A 17,500-nucleotide genomic window follows, 5' to 3' on the forward strand; every position below is an offset into this window, starting at 1 on the left:
AAAAGATTTGTCCTGCATGACTAATGAACACTGTATTGTTTTGTACAATAGCGATAATATTTTTTTTGACGGTAGGATAATTGTAATACAGTTGTAAGGTTATGTCACAACGATCAGCTTGTGAGAAACTTACACACTGAGTTGCAAACAAAGGACTTGTCAGTAGCCGACCAAATTTTAAAGTGCCCACGCCGCATATTAAATCAGGCTTGATTTTTGATAAAAGCAACATTAGAGAATCGCTATCGCGTCAAATGTATATGCAGGAATGGATTCGCTACTACCCGACTATCAATTCGAGGAGGGATTTTCTTCCTTGATTGATTATCTATGTGAGTATTTTTTTGGTTTAACTAATGTCGTTTCTATCTTATTCCTTTGTCTTATTTATTCCATGTTATTTCATAGTTTTAACGTACGTGGTGGCAACCCGAGCAGCATGCATTCTTTTTAGCAGTCATTCCACAAACATGCTAATCAAAAGCATACAAATTTCCTCGTATCAGCCCGCAGTTTCAATGGTTTTGAATACCGAGGGTCGATACGACCCAAGGCTAACCAGGAACATCGACTTGGGCTGTCATGCTTTCATCATGGATCAATCGAATGCGCTCTTCTTCTTGGACTCATACTACGTTTCTCACGACTATGCTGAAGTAAGGCATCCCAACAAAACGGTGATCATAGTGCAGGATCCCAGTGGAGAACTAAACACCGAATTCATGGACAGTTTGAGAAAACATCCAGCAATTCAGGAAATCCCTCGCCTCCTCCTAGTGGATCCTCGAGACGATGAAATTGATCTGTGGACTCATTGGTACAAGGGAAATCCTGAAGAGGCCGAACAATTAATTCTCCTGGATACGTATTTAACGCAGAACGGAACTTTCCTTTGGGGAAACGACATCTTTCCGGATAAGACACTGAACATGGAGCGACGAATGTTCCGGTTGGCTAGTTTTAAACTCATTCCTCATTTTATGTTCAAACCGATCTACGATGAACCCTGGATAGCCAAGTACCAGAACCAGACGGTGAAAATTGATGGAATGGGAGGACTTATTATGGTTGAGTTTTGTAACAAGTACAACTGCACGTGGGATTTACACATTGGTAGGTATTATTACCTTCGAAGGGATTTTGAATATTAGGGAAGTGCTTAATTTTAGACCAGCCTGGTGAATGGGGAACGGTGTACAAAAACTGGACCGGGAATGGAATTGTTGGAACAATTACGGAACGCCGAGCGGATGTTGGTGTGGGTTCGTTACTGACCTGGCACACAAGTCATCAATTTATGGGTTTCACCGCAACTATTCGCAAGGTCAGCGTATGTGGAATCGCTCCACGTCCTCGGTAAGAGAAATTATTTTGACTGTATTATTGAGAACAGTGTGAATTAGGGTGTCCTAAGATTTTACTTCGTCAGGATACCCCCCAAAGAGAGCTAAGAACGTTACAATCAAATTTTTTGGGGAAATTCTAAAAAGAAACGTTTTGGGTTGCAATTTTGAGATATTCGAAAAAAAAATGTTTTCGTGACTAATATAAAAAATAACTACTATACTAGTTTAACAAAATTCCGTAACAGTGATTTTTTTTCATTTTTTGTGGATCTCTTGGGGTCTAAACTGTCTGAAAAAAAAATCACTGTATGGTTATCACGAAACATTTGCATACTGATTTTTGAATCTTCGATTCTTCTTTGTTATATTACATTCTGTCAAGTAGGCTGCAAATAGAATTCTTCTCTATGATAAATAAGTTAAAATTTCTTACTGATTGATAGAAAAAAAATCTATCAAGCATCAACAAAATTTGAAGGTCATACAAAATCTCACTGAATTATTGGCCTTATCGTGACACAATTCTGGGTTTATAATTCCGGATAATTCTGGAAAAGGTTGATGCAAAATCTTGGGCAGGATTCTTACAGAATCATTGACATGTATTTTATGGCATGCTTCTCATGAGTGTTCGGCAGCATTCTTAAAGGATCACGACGCGATGAACACTCACTGAATTTAGAACAAAATTATCACAAAATCTTCGTCAGGCCGATCAAATAATTCTAAATTTAATCATGCAGTATTCAAATAACATCTTAGCAATTTTACATTTTTTTTATTATAAATTAAATCTTGGTCAAGATTCTGACAGTTTCCCGATCAGTGGATTACAACAATATTATATTATAATTATAACACAATTTGTTTTAAAAGAAAATCTCAGAGCAAAAACATAACAAATTTAGTCATAACTCGGTTATGGAAAATAACAGAGTGTGTTATATTTTTGTTTGATTTGAAATAATTAGTTATATTTTGGTCTAAATTATAACATATTTTGTTTCAATTTTGTTTAGTGTAGAATAAATTTTGTTATAATTTGTATTATTTTAATTACCAGCCAGAATTATAATACATTTTGTTAGAAAAAATGGGCTAACTGAGTAATTAAATCTGTTACAACTCTTTTGTAATCCACTGATCGGGTTTAGGCACATTTTTTTTTACAGAATCCGGTGCATGATTCTCATTTGATCCCTGGCAAGAATCTCGCAAAATCTTAGGCACAAGATTTTCACATAATCAAACACATTGTTTTATTTGAATTATTACGATACTTTCAAGGGTAAGTGGGATGCCTACAAAATGTTATATTGATTTTTGGCATCATTCTGAGTAGATGTTTCGTTCGATACCACAGGAATCATCACGATATCCGGAGTGTAGGGAGTCGGTGTGAATGTACAATACAGCGAGAATGCCCGACCAGTAGATTACATCAAAATTGTAGTACAATTATATCAAGACGTGTTACAAATAACAAATTTTGTTAGAAGCACATTGAGTTGATGGCGCGGTAAATGGCTGGGCATGGCGTACCATTGGTACCTCGCGTACCTGCAGGAATAAAATAGACCCCTTTGTGCGGTCCTTAGCCTCTTGCCCAGCAACTCCTATCCCTACCTCCTCGTGGTACTGGCCGGGGTACGAGTAACCTTGGGGAAGATCGGGTAACCAACCCCCGGTGGGAACTTTGGTCGTATGCTGACAGGGAAGGGGGGGTTTGCTTTTGCTTTTGCTTCTGCAAACCTGGAGCGTCTGTACTCCATGTTGGGAGCGGCTCACAACAGCGTCTGTGCCCCATGTCAGGGGCGGCTGATCATCGTCCGAAGGCCAGGGAAGGACTCTAAGCTAAACTGCGCACTACGGCCCTCCGAACATTTAGGGGGAATGGTCATCCGGAAATCTAGGGGGTTGGTGTCAGGCTCTGCAAGCCAATCGTAAAATCACATCAGCACAGGAACGTCAACGAGAGAATACGGACCGGAACAATCGGCAAAGACCACAGCGACGAAAAAGGACTAGCGATTGGAAACTCGGTACGTGGAACTGCAAATCTCTCAACTTCATTGGAAGTACTCGCATACTCTCCGATGTACTGAAGACCCGCGGTTTCGACATCGTAGCGCTGCAGGAGGTGTGCTGGACAGGAGCATTGGTGCGAACGTTCATAGTTCATCTACCAGAGCTGCGGCAACACACGCGAGCTGGGAACAGCTTTCATAGTGATGGGTGATATGCAAAGGCGCGTGATCGGGTGGTGGCCGATCAATGAACGAATGTGCAAGTTAAGAATCAAAGGCCGATTCTTTAACTTCAGCATAATCAACGTGCATAGCCCACACTCCGGAAGCACTGATGATGACAAGGACGCATTTTACGCGCAGCTCGAACGCGAATACGACCGCAGCCCAAGCCACGACGTCAAGATCATCATAGGAGATTTGAACGCTCAGGTTGGCCAGGAGGAGAAGTTCAGACCGACGATTGGAAAGTTCAGCGCCCACCGGCTGACGAACGAGAACGGCCTACGACTGATAGATTTTGCCACCTCCAAGAATATGGCCACTCGTAGCACCTATTTCCAGCACAGCCTCCCGTATCGGTACACCTGGAGATCACCTCAGCAGACAGAATCGCAAATCGACCACGTTTTGATCGATGGACGGCACTTCTCCGACATAACCGACGTCAGAACCTATCGTAGCGCTAACATTGACTCCAACCACTACCTGGTGATGGTAAAACTGCGCCCAAAACTATCCGTCATCAATGATGTACGGTACCGACGCCCGCCCCGGTACAATCTTGAGCGGCTGAAACAACCGGATGTCGCCAATGCGTACGCGAAGCATCTTGAGGCAGCGTTGCCGGATGAGGGCGAGCTCGATAGGGCCCCTCTTGAGGACTGCTGGAGGACAGTCAAAGCAGCCATTAACGACGCTGCCGAAAGCATTGTCGGATAAGTGGAACGTAGCTCAAGAAACGATTGGTTCGACGAGGAGTGCCAGGAGGTTTTAGAGGAGAAGAATGCAGCGCGGGCTGCAATGCTGCAGCATGGTACGCGGCAAAACGTGGAACGATACAGACTGAAGCGGAAATAGCAAACCCGCCTATTCCGGGACAAAAAGCGCCGCCTGGAAGAGGTGGAATGCCAAGAGATGGAGTTGCTGTACCGTTCTCAAGAAACGCGGAAGTTCTATCAGAAGCTCAACACATCCCGCAAAGGCTTCGTGCCGCGAGCTGAGATGTGCCGGGATAAGGATGAGAGCATCTTGACGGACGGACGCGAGGTGATCGAAAGGTGGAAGCAGCACTACGATGAACACCTGAATGGCGCAGAAAACACAGGCACAGAAGGTCAGGACAACGAAGGCGATGGCTACGTCAGCACAGCGGACAGCGGAAACCAACCAGCTCCCACGATGGGGGAAGTTAAGGATGCCATTCAACAGCTCAAGAACAACAAGACCGCTGGCAAGGATGGTATCGGAGCCGAACTCATCAAGATGGGCCCGGACAGGTTGGCCGCTTGTCTGCATCGGCTGATAGTCAGAATCTGGGAAACGGAACAACTACCGGAGGAGTGGAAGCAAGGCGTTATATGCCCTATCTACAAAAAGGGCGACAAACTGGAGTGTGAAAATTATCGTGCAATCACCATCCTAAACGCCGCCTACAAAGTGCTATCCCAGATTCTCTTCCGTCTTCTATCACCTATAGCAAACGAGTTCGTGGGAAGTTATCAAGCAGGTTTCATCGACGGCCGCTCGACAACGGACCAGATCTTTTCCGTGCGGCAAATCCTCCAGAAATGCCGTGAGTACCAGGTCCCTACGCACCATTTGTTCATCGATAGTATAGCGGCATACGATAATATCGTTCGCGTAGAGCTATGGAAAATCATGGACGAGAACAGCTTTCCCGGGAAAGCTCACAAGATTGATCAGAGCAACAATGGACGGTGTGCAAAACTGCGTGAAGATCTCGGGCGAACACTCCAGTTCATTCGAGTCTCGGCGGGGACTACGACAGGGTTATGGACTTTCGTGCCTGTTGTTCAATATTGCGCTTGAAGGTGTTATGCGGAGAGCCGGACTTAACAGTCGAGGCACGATTTTCACGAGATTCGGACAATTTGTTTGCTTCGTGGACGATCTCAGGAATTTTGTATGCAAAACTATGAATGATTTTAATTTTTTCTCAAATTTCTTCAGTATTATCTACAGAAAAACCGTTCACCAGTTCAACAAAGGGATTACTTCACTAATTCTCCCAGAAATTCTTCTACCGATTTCTTCAGTAATCACCATCTCATAGTAATAAATAGAGAAATATTCTTACAGTAATACTTCCGAGAAACTATACATACATTCATTCTAGTGTTGAAAAAATCGTGTAGAAATTTACTACGATGAATTTAGAACTATTTTTCCTTTGCGTGATTTTAAAACTACTCTTTCAGGAATTATCCTACAGATTACCGCAACACCTTTAAGGAATTCTTCCAGAAATTGTACTATGAATTCAACCGGGATTCCTCATACATTTCTCCAGAAATTGTGAGTTCTTCCAACTATTTCTCAATTATTTTTTGAAGTAAATTCTCAATGGATTCTCCAATTTGATTGTTCATCTAGGAATCAAGATCACAAAACGCTACAGAAGTTATTCCTGTAGTTCCCTCGATTCAATTCTCCAATATATGCTTCATCAGTTTTTCGGGACACTTATCAGTTTTTCGGGATACTTATTATTTTTTTCAGGAATTCTCTCCAAGTATTTCTAGAAAATTTACTTATCCCTTTGAAGACGTTCTTAGAGAAATCCTTGATAACTTTTTTGAGAGCTTCTGTGTGGAATTAATGGAAAAACCTGTGGAAAAATTTCGAATGGAAGCTTAGGAAAAATCTCCCAAGTCATTTTCAGATAAATTTCAACACAGTTCTGCAGTCAACTCTCCACAACTCGATATTGAAGGGACCATCGAGTTAGGGAGGTATCGAATTATAGAACACAATACCAAAGCGAATGCGTTCGAAGGGACCATCGAGGTAACTACGAAATCATACTTATACTCGATATCCATGTGCAGAATATAGAATAAGGGTGAGTTGACTTTATATTGAAGAAACTCTGAACGAAAATAAAAGGAAATTTAAAAAAATCCACGGAATCCAGGAATCTCTAGAGTTATTTCTGTATTCTATGGAAGCATCGCTGAATGTGTTTCGAAAAAGATCAGTTCCTTGTTTGGTGAAATCCCTGGATTAATTTCAGTGGGCATCTTTGAAGAAATGAAAAATGAATTCCTCAAGGTATCCTGAACAAAAATCAGGAAGCATTTTTGTGCAATGTGTCAAGCAATAGCTTAATGAACTTTGGAAAGGAAGTCTTTGAATTATTAACTAAAATAAACGTTAAGCAAACATCTACTTTTCATTTTCTGGAAATCATTAAATACATGTAGTAATCTTTGGCGTAACGTGACGAGAAATCCTCACATTTTTTTTTTAGAAATGCCCTCTGAGATGGCTCGTTGGATTTTTTTTATGAAACTTTAACGAAGCGTGGTTACTGATCAGTCACCTTTTGATCACGTTTTCAAGTCATGAGGTCTCAGAATTCATATTTTAAGATATTTAGCCACAAATAGCCCTGATTTTTTTTCCTTATGTTTTATTTTAAAGGCCCTCTGTGCTCGTGGCCACTACTGTACCGGAATCAGTTGATCTGTAGCTTCTTTACCGAAACAGATCTGTTTTCAACTAATCTATATTTACTCTTTTACTCTCACGCCGAGCAGGTAGGAGAGAGCTCTGCTGTTAGTCCAATCGTTTTCCATAAGCCATAATCCATTGCTCTTGCGATTGTTTATTTTTGCCGTGTTCCTTAGTCGTTTGAGGCTTGCTGCCTGCGAAGAGGGTCAGTTTGCCTCAGTCACCATCTGATTCTGACGAAGGATGGATGTGCTCCCCAAAGCACGGTCCTTCGTAAGGCGTCTTCTGATGGCAGGACGGGTCTTTTGTAGAGGGGCTGGGAATCGAGCCCATGACCTTCCGCTTATGAAGCGAAAGCGTAACCTCAAGGCTACAAACCCCCGCCCCCCTAAAAAATAGCCCTGTTGACTAAATTAAATTTCAAGGGCCCCCGAACTCCGCACCGGGCTCCGAAAACCCTAGCTACGCAACTGGTTGTAAACCACACAAAATTGAAGTAAGTTTCTATATTTTCCTATCAACTATTTCAATCTGTAATGATATGAAGTATGAGATCAAACATTGACAGTGCTAGCGAGGCCCATTTGCAAGAGTCTGACGGATTGAAACCCAAATTGTGGGTAGAAACCTTAATTGTCAATAGCAATTTATTGAATACATATTATATTCTAGCTTTGATCAGCAGTTAAAGATGGTCCCTAAAATAAATCCGAACACAAATAAAAGAATTTTCATCAATGAACTCGGCAGTAGAGGATTGCATGAAGTGCAATAAATCCAACAAAATATGCGACATGGTGCAGTGTGATACTTATCAATTGCGAGCGCACTACGGGCCCATATAGCCGTAGCGGTAAACGCGCAGCTATTCAGCAAGACCAAGCTGAGGGTCGTGGGTTCGAATCCCACTGGTCGAGGATCTTTTCGGGTTGGAAATTTTCTCAACTTCCCAGGGCATAGAGTATCTTCGTGCCTGCCACACGATATACACATGCAAAAATGGACATTGGCGTAGTAAGCTCTCAGTTAATAACTGTGGAAGTGCTCATAAGAACACTAAGCTAAGATGCAGGCTCTGTCCCAGTGGGGACGTAATGCCGAAAAGAAGAACTACTCATACGTTGGAATAATGGAAGCAATAAAAAATTCAGATTGGAGCTGAGACAAGTGTAGCAACGAGCTGCAAGTTCCAAAAATACCGAGAAAGATATCAAACAAGAAACGGAGCTCGATCAATCCAGTCTTCTCTCCCGGAAGGAATCTCAGATCTGAACAATGCGCTGCGTAAGCTAGAAGCCAAACAACGTGCAAGGGAGAAAGCCTTAGAAGATGAGATGATTCTTCGAGGGAAACGTACAAATACAACAAACCGTGAAACTCTCTTAAGAGCAGTTAATGGCACAACAAGCTGTGTCCAAAAACTGCCTGTCTAAAAATTCGAAGCAGAAAAATGACCAATGTTCATTAGTTGTTTTGAATATACCACTAAGGCCTACGGTTTCTCCAATTATCTTAAACGCCTTCAAGATTATCTTCAAGGAGATGCCCTCAAAGCTGCCCAGAGCTGGTTGGTCTTGAAGGAGTCAGAATCGGATGTGATTAATGACCTTCGTTATGCTTGTCCAAGAGTTGGTGGAGAAGTTACGGTCCAACTACAAAATGGACTGGGTTCGTTTCAAGCGTGGCAGAAGAGGTACTCCTCAGAGGATATTTACCGACTTCATGAATTACATCATGATAAATGTGACTGAGTTGGGGCCCCGATAGCCGTAGCGGTAAACGCGCAGCTATTCAGCATGACCAAGCTGAGGGTTGTGGGTTCGAATCCCACTGGTCGAGGATCTTTTCGGGTTGGAAATTTTCTCGACTTCCCAGGGCATAGAGTATCTTCGTACCTGCCACACGATATACACATGCAAAAAATGATCATTGGCATAGTAAGCTCTCAGTTAATAACTGTGGAAGTGCTCATAAGAACACTAAGCTGAGTAGCAGGCTCTGTCCCAGTGGGGACGTAACGCCAGAAAGAAGAAGAAGATGTGACTGAAATGTCAGAGTTCTTGATACTCTTTCTGGGCAACTGTCGTGAGACATCGCAATCCAGTAAAGGAAACCCAAAGCGTAGAGTTTATGCACGTGCATAATACGTCTTCTTATAAACTTATACCTTCCGGGACCATTCAAAAGTACCTACTTTGTGTCTCAACAACCACGAAAGATGGAAGTTGTAATCAATTTTGGGCAACACTTAAATCTCTCGAATGGCTCGATATCATTGTCGTCTATGAGACTTAATCCTCTTGTACGCTCTCTCGTCACGTCCCATGTGAGAGAGTGAATATCAAAATTCATAGGGCTCCCCGAAAGCGATGTGTCACGAACTTTTATGATTCATGATTTGTTACACTCTTTGAATATGGTTTGATCGGCTTATTCGGATCAAAATCTAAGCTCTGTCATCCGTTCTCATTGAAAATGCTGTGGCTCATGAGTTGAACGCCAGAGGCTTCGCCCTCCCGTTAGTTACATTAGTTAGTCGGACAGGTAACGTGAAGAGGCTCGAAACTAAGTCCAAAAGAAACGGCTTTATGATTTCTGCGCGAGGGGTCAGACGATAGATTGCCATTGAAGGATGTCCGTTCTGTTACCGAGTTAAAATTACCAAAACAGAGCCTTCAATACAAATGAGTGGTCGTTGGGTACCCACATCTGAAAAACATTTCCTTTGAGAGCTACGAACTCGAAGAAACGATGATCATTCTTGGACTGGACAACTTAAGCTTGTTTTCTCCTCTCGGCCAATTGGTGTGAAATCTAAGCTAGGGTGGACGATTTACGGCCCTCAATCACATTCACAGGGTACATTCAAGACATATGACCACCAGTTTCGTATACGGGAAGTAAACAAGAAATTTCAATGTTTTCATTTTCGTCGGGACCCGTCCAGCCCTCTTTAAGTCTGTACGATGGTCTTCGGAACATTTGGGGCGACGTGACTCCGTGGTCCACCCAGTTAATTGAAAACATGAATACAGTCTAGTTTGAGCATGAATTTCCAGTAGTAGTAATCAAGAAACACTATGTAGATGATTACTACAACAGTGTAAACAATGAAAAATCTTGGGGTGAATTTTCTTATACAATTCAGGACAATATTTTTTCAAATCAGTCCGTGCTAGATAACGTAATACTGGAGAACCTTTCTTATTTAACCTTCGGTGAGATGCTCAGCCAAAATAAGGTTTTGAAAAGTTAGTTTCGGTGAAATGCTCAGCCAAAATAAGGTTTTGAAAAGTTAGTCATTTTCCGATTCTGTAAAAAAAGATTTTTTTAAGGTTTATGAAAAATCTGAGGTTTATGAAAATAATTTTCCTGAAATTTGGCCCGTGGTTCAAAAAGGTTGGGCACGTCTATTTTTCATCGTGAAAAGTGTGTATCAAACTCAACGTTTGTTTAATTTCCCACTCATGATGGAAAATTTGGAAGGGAAAAACATGGCCGAAGACATCATACCCCTGATTTAATTCGTTTAAAAATTATTCAGGATTTTCTGAGGGCATAAATTTGACTTTCTTGGTATTAGTATTAACGAATGACATACAAAGGTGATTCAATTTCTAGCATATGCTCCCGCCAGGGCTGATTAGTATCATGACGGACTTGCGACCCTGACAAAACGAGTCTTCTCACTGTCACTATACGAAGCTACATTTCATGTGCTCACTTCGTCACGTCGCAATGACAGAACACTCATGACTGCAATTTTATTGTTGTTTAGCTATTAAAATTTCTATCTATTTTTGGAGAATTTCGTAAAGTAAATGTGTTTGATAAGTTAAGTGGATATCCTTCCATGATTCCAGTGATATAAATAACAATCATACCAGATAATGGACTAAAAATTATCAAATTTACGATTCCGTCACAACCTGTAGCGACGGAAGAATGAAAGAGAATTTGAAAAAAGTCTCTGTCATTGTCTCGCCGTCCGATGAAAGCGAGGAAAGCATTCCCGCATACCGAAGGAATCCAGTGGTTCATAATTTTTGGAATAAAATTGTTGTTAAAGCGGTTCATAATTTGATGGACAGGTTTTACCTATTTAGATTGTATTTGAATAATTGCACTCACCGGACGCATGATTTTTTTTAATATAGAGTATTAGTATTCGCCATCCTGAAGGAAAGTATTTTTATAAATCAGTCAATAGGCTTTTCAATAATGTCATTGCGTTAAACAAAAGCTTCCAACCCATGTTTAGTAAGAATAATATAAAAAAATATTAAAAACTTTGTTTTTGGAATGAAAATTGGAGTGACGAGTATTGGATAACTTGTACCAGTATTCACCATGTTCTTAATTTATTGTTCTGAATTCGCCATCTCTAATAACTTCTTGTAAGCTCTCTTAAAAGATGGTGACATTAAGAACATCATGGTAAAATTAGGTGCAAAAAAGCAAACATTTCTAGAAAAATAGATTTTTCTTATTATTTTCTTTAAAAAAATTGGAGGATTCTAAGAATTCTGATATTTAATTCCAAAGTGATTTAAAGAATACAAGGATCATTCAAATATGACGTTCACCTTTTGGTGGAGCGGGGGTCTAAACAAAAAGATGAACGTCATACTTGAATCTTACCACTAAATATTTATGCGTATTTGTAAAGTAAAACGATAGGGGAACTGGGAGTAAAATCAACACCTTAAGCAGTTAGTTTTTTTGCTTGAAATTCTGTCAGATTCCTCATAAACTGCTCAGAATTGAAGACGAATGTCATGTAAAAAGTTGGAATATTATGATGGAAATAGAATTTTATCGTCATTATTATAATATTTAAAATTTATTTCCTCAGAGACAATGTTTCACAAGGGGGGTGAAGTGAACACCAATTTAACGGATTGCGGTACCGTAAAACGGGGTAACTTTGATAGTTTTTTCGAAGAAAACTTGAATATTTATGCATGCTGTTTCAAAGAATTTTAATTCATATTTTTAAAACAAGTACTGGTATACTAACTATCGATTCCAGTTGATAGATTTCTAAAAGATTTATTCTTAATGGATATATAAATTTTCATATAATCGAAAGTCGGTTTTCTGTTTTGGGGTAACTTTGATAATGGAGCATCACTCGAACAAAATTGAATGAATTACAGAACATTTGTAGGGCGTTGCATATCTTTAGGCGTTTAACGCTATATGGAAATTTCTGACTTAGATTACAAAAATGGTCCCAGTTTGTAAAAATAGTATTCGCTAAGAGTTTTGAGACCGAATTCGAGTTCTACTATAACTAGGCTATCAAGTATAAGTGACGAATTCATTATGACTTCATCAAATAGTGATCGTAGAACAGATTGTTTGAGAGCATTTCAAAATTGCTAAAATCTTATAAATTTTCCATACATGCATATAAATCCTCAAATGTACTTGATTCCAACGGAAATAGCTTTAACATGAAGTGTCATACTAATACTCTTTACTTTTGCATTCGTTTTGCTTAACAGATTAACAGGAACTTTGTTATTTCGTTTAGTATGTTGAGAGTCTCGCATTATCAAAGTTACCCGCATTATCAAAGTTACCCCGTTTTACGGTATATAGTTCTGCTCGGTCAACTTACATGCTAATTTGACCCCCTAAACTTCCCTTGGTTGTGCCGCAATTAGAAAGAGAAAACAATTTCCGATGGCGCGGTTGGATTGAGCCAAATGTGTTTCACTGCTCAAAAAAGACGTTGGTTACAAAATCAGTGACACCTTCATGAAATGTTGTTGCTTATATGTTAGCAATTGGGCATTTACATACTATACAACAAAAATACCAAGAAAGTCACATTTCCGCTCTCAGTAAATCATGAATGTTTATAAAAAGCATTAGCTTACGAGTATGTTGTCTCTAGCAAAAATTTTCCTCACAATATTTTGAGAAAGATGGACTTTTCGTAGGTAAAGAATTGAACTACACAGTTCGAACGAAACGTGTAAATTTCTGGGACATATAATGCACATAATTGGAACGTGGAATATCATGGATATTTACATGATATGTCATGTAAACTTGAATTATATGTCATGTAATCCAGCAGGATTCTGAGTGCTTACATGACATATAACACATTTTTACATGATTACAGACTTAAATTTACATGACGTCATGTTTACATCGCATGAATGAAGTTTACATGACGTGCAATCTTCATTTTTTTTAACTGTGTAGTATTGAGTTTGATATTCACTTTTGAAGAAGGTCCTGAAATGGGGGGGTCCTGAATCTTGGGTTATGATAATATTATACCGTCAAACGGGGCTTCTTTTGACATTATTTCCACATTCTTTAACTTTGAGGATTTGTAACTCTTAGAATTATGGATAGATATTGATAATTTTTGCCTATATTTAAGTTGTATATGTACGTACCAAATGTGCAAAATATGAGGCAAATCCATCAAGAAATAACAAAAATACTTGAATAGCGAAAAAAGTGTGTCCTTCAAGACAAAAAAGGGGCTACTTTGGACATTTTCACAATTTGCTAATGAAATGATTTTTCCTTATAACTTTCAAACTGATTCAATAGATTGTCGTCCGCTGTGATGTTATTGAACGTTTTTCATTGATAAACTTAATGTAGAAAATCGCAAAGCTAGAATCAATTACACATATATAACAAATTTCAACGAAACATGCCATTCACTATTCTCAGTTTGAAGTATGAAACTTAAATTTTCAACTTCCTCTTAAATGGAACTATCAGTTACGAATGCTCGATTTTCAAGTTGACATAAACGAACGACGTAACTTCTAGGTACTGCGATGATAAATGAGTCATGTACAAAAACTTTTTTTTCTATTCTTACTGTTATATGAACGATATGTAGAAGGATCACATTAATACCGGTAACTAATTTACTACCAGTATGTAATTTTCATTAAAAACGCGATCTATGAAGTAAAGTTTTGCAAGATCGTAAAGAAGTAAGTTTGCTTTTGTAATATGCTTTTAGCTTCTTAGCAATTTAGAGCTGGCTTAAGAATAGTTTAATTTAAGCCTTTGAAAGATGCGACTGTTCTGTACTACAAATTTATGTACAATATGACGAAAAACAGTTTTTTAGAGATTATGTTGTGAATTTGGCATTGGTACGTATTGAAATATGTGTGTTTTATGTCTATTCACTTTAACAAACATTTATTTTATTTTTTTCATGTTGTAAAATACACAAACCAAAAATTAGACCTTTGATCAATTATTTTAATAAAACAACAATTTTAAGCAAAACAAATCACAAGATTTTCATGAAACATGACGATTCGATAGTTTTGTGATGCTCCCAATAAGTTTCCACGACATGGTTAAAATTCAAACAATGTTTGTATAGCCAATGTTTTATACCTTGTGAATATTTATTCGAGCTTTTTTGAAATGTTTTCTTGTTTATCCTGTTATTGTTGATGTTGTTCCAAGAAAAAATCATGCCTAGTGGTAGAGCATATATGGGTTAATAAAAGTGCTGAAGACACAAAATTGCTCAGATTAATATTTACGCTGCTAATAAATACAAAAGGTGAGTGTCCAAAGTAGCCCCTGGAATCAAAAGTAGCCCCGTCCGACGGTATATTGTATATAAAATACACGGAAAAAATCCAGGTAAATTTCAGCATAAAATAATGCACATAAAGGAAATGCCAGATTTGTCGCAAATCTTCATGACACATCGTGTGAAATTAGATCAACATCATGTAAATTTACGCAAATGCAAATTGTCGCTTAATCGGTTAGAGTCCATGTTGGATAACACGATGTTAAGTGGAAACTTATATGATGTTATTGTAATTTTACACTATGTGACGTGTAAATTTGCGACAAATCTGGCATTCCAGTCATGTCTATGATTTTACGCTCACATTTACATGGATTTTTCGTTCTGTGTGGTAGGAATCACTAAATATAGTTGAACTAGAAATATTTTCTTGATATTAGTCACTATATGCCTTTTTTTTTCAAACATCTCAATAAGAAAACTTCTAAATGTCATTTTTCATAATTTCCCCGATATAAAAGTTTGATTGTAACTTCCTTAGCCTAAGCCTTTTCTAAAAAAGCAAAATTTCGGAACACCCGGAGTATGTATTTCAATTATTCGATTCCAGTTTGATTCCTCCATGGCAAACCGTTATCCTGGCATTCAAACCTGAGGTCTGGCTCTGCATTGCTATCAGTATAGTGTGCTGCATCGGTGCCTACGCTCTAATGGCAGGATTTGAAAACCAGGTCCAGACGAAGGGCCTCGGTTGGAACACAATGAATGTGATTGCTGTGTTCTTATTCCAAGGCGCCGATATCCTCTATCGAACCATGCCGGAATGTATCCTGTCGATTGCCTTGATCGCCTTTACAATCAATCTGGGTAACATCTTCGTTGGGAAGAACGCTAGCCTTAAAACTTTTCCCCTGTTTGAACCTCCCATTGATACTTACGAGGACATTGCAAGCAGAGACGTTATTTGGACCCAGACCCACGAGGCGTGGATTCAATCCCTACTCTTTAGTCAGAATGTAAGTTATTTCAAATGATTGATACAAATGGTTGATAACATTTACACGGTGCTTCATTCACCATTTTTTTAATATTAGCCGTAAACTTATTTTACGCAAAATAGTTTAACTGGTAGTTCTACAGGTCTGGAGTGATATTGAAAATAGCGATAGAAGAAATTTAGAGTTATGCCTTTTTGAACGGTTACAATAATTGATTTTCAATACATTAACGTTGTATTTCAATACCGTTTAATCATCTCTGATTAGTTTCAATTACTTGAAGAAACTTTTATTAGATGTGTATGGTACATATTCAAAAAAGAGTTTGATGTTCGGGAATTGATCCATCACGGTATCATCCCTAAGTGGTGTATGGTAAGAACAGAAATTGAGGCCAGAAATAGCTGAACTGGCAGAAAATAGAGATTACAATGATGCATCGAAATCCGTAAAGATTCAGAAATTGCTACACCTCAAATTTTCAATCAATAACAAAATGTGCCTTCTGATTTTAAATGTTTCATATGTTTGAAATGTAAAAGCTGGTAATATATTTCGAGATTTTTTTGCTTCCTACAATTGCAAACATTCAGAGATGATTTCCGGTATTAAAATACAACGTCATCTAACTAAAATTCAACGATTTTGATGGTTGACATTTCAAAAGGGCGTTCTAGAACGTTAAATAGCTTAACAAACTTGCGTTAAAAATTTTGCTTGCTATTTTTGTTTGCTTATATCGGTAAATGAAGCACCTTAGTTTTAACTCAACCCAATATTTTTTTCAGCCCGTCGTTCAGAAAGTGGTTTCCAACTTCCGTGTCCACACCGGACCGGAACTGCTTTCTTTGGCTAATCAGGGCCAAGTCGTCTTTGGCGTAGGCAAGCTCAATTACGGCCACTACATGATAGGATCGTTCATCACGGCCCAAAACGTACATCTCTATCGGCTCATGACAGGAGACCTTTACTTCGAGTACGAAATATCGATGACCACCAAAACGTGGCCCTTGAAGGACCGGCTCTCGGATTTGATTCTTTGGATTGTAGCGTCAGGGATGCGGGCCTATCAGGAACCGGTGGTGGCCAAGCGGTACATGGACTATGAGGTGCAGATTAAAATTTTCCATTCTCAGGACAAGGAAAAGGTTCCTCCGCGGGCAATGGTGATTGAGGATTTACTGCTGGCCTATATGGTTTTGGGTGCTGGACTTTCTTTGGGGATGGTGGCATTCGTAGTTGAATGCTTATTGCATCGATACATGAAAACAAGGTGGACCTTGAGTTTGAAGTAATTAAATCTTACAGAGGAATCGAAACTATAAGTAGACTTTCAAATTGAGCTCAATTGGATTCTAAGAAGAATATGACTTTAAAGATTTAGTTTTGTAAGAAAGCGGCACGCTGAAAAATTGTCAGCTCAGACATGAAAAAATAGTAAAATTCTAGCTATTTAGTGGAATACCAATAAATAAATGAAAACCGAATAAAGCACTATACCATATAATTCCACTAGAGTTGGTATCCTTTGGCAGATATGCGTATTTCGATCTCAACTGTAAGGCAATCTTCAATGTCGTGTACTAGAGTGTTCGAGTCTTTTCCGAGTGAATTTTCGTTGATGTGGACCATAATTCTGTTCAAAATTACCTTTTTAAAAACTTTAATGATGGAGGAAAGCAAGCTGATTGGATGATACTTCGGCAGAATTTTTGTCCGTTTTTTTAAATTGATACAACGTAGGCATTTTTCCGTTTTTTAATAAAATATGCCAGCTGAAAACATTTGTTGGCATATTCAAAAATCAAAAATGATAAGCTACTCTATGAAAGTTTCTCTTGATTGAGAATGTTTTCGGAATCCTGAATAACTTGGTTTTCAACTGGA

General features: G+C 38.9%; 2 protein-coding genes across 3 annotated transcripts in view; one reads left to right on the forward strand and one right to left on the reverse strand.

The window, feature by feature from the left end:
- The window catches only part of LOC5579277 (forkhead box protein I1), a 93,876-nt gene that overhangs the window by 17,433 nt on the left and 58,943 nt on the right, over positions 1 to 17,500 (reverse strand). The gene's annotated exons all lie outside the window — the stretch shown is intronic.
- On the forward strand, positions 256 to 17,104 carry LOC5563597 (glutamate receptor ionotropic, delta-2). The gene is made up of 5 exons (XM_001647865.2): positions 256 to 332; positions 409 to 1,113; positions 1,170 to 1,356; positions 15,226 to 15,631; positions 16,402 to 17,104. The coding sequence occupies exons 1-5, from the start codon at positions 269 to 271 to the stop codon at positions 16,906 to 16,908; spliced, it is 1,869 nt and encodes a 622-aa protein (XP_001647915.2). The 5' UTR covers positions 256 to 268; the 3' UTR covers positions 16,909 to 17,104.

This window comes from Aedes aegypti, chromosome 3 (genome assembly GCF_002204515.2).
Source record: "Aedes aegypti strain LVP_AGWG chromosome 3, AaegL5.0 Primary Assembly, whole genome shotgun sequence".
NCBI lineage: Eukaryota > Metazoa > Arthropoda > Insecta > Diptera > Culicidae > Aedes > Aedes aegypti.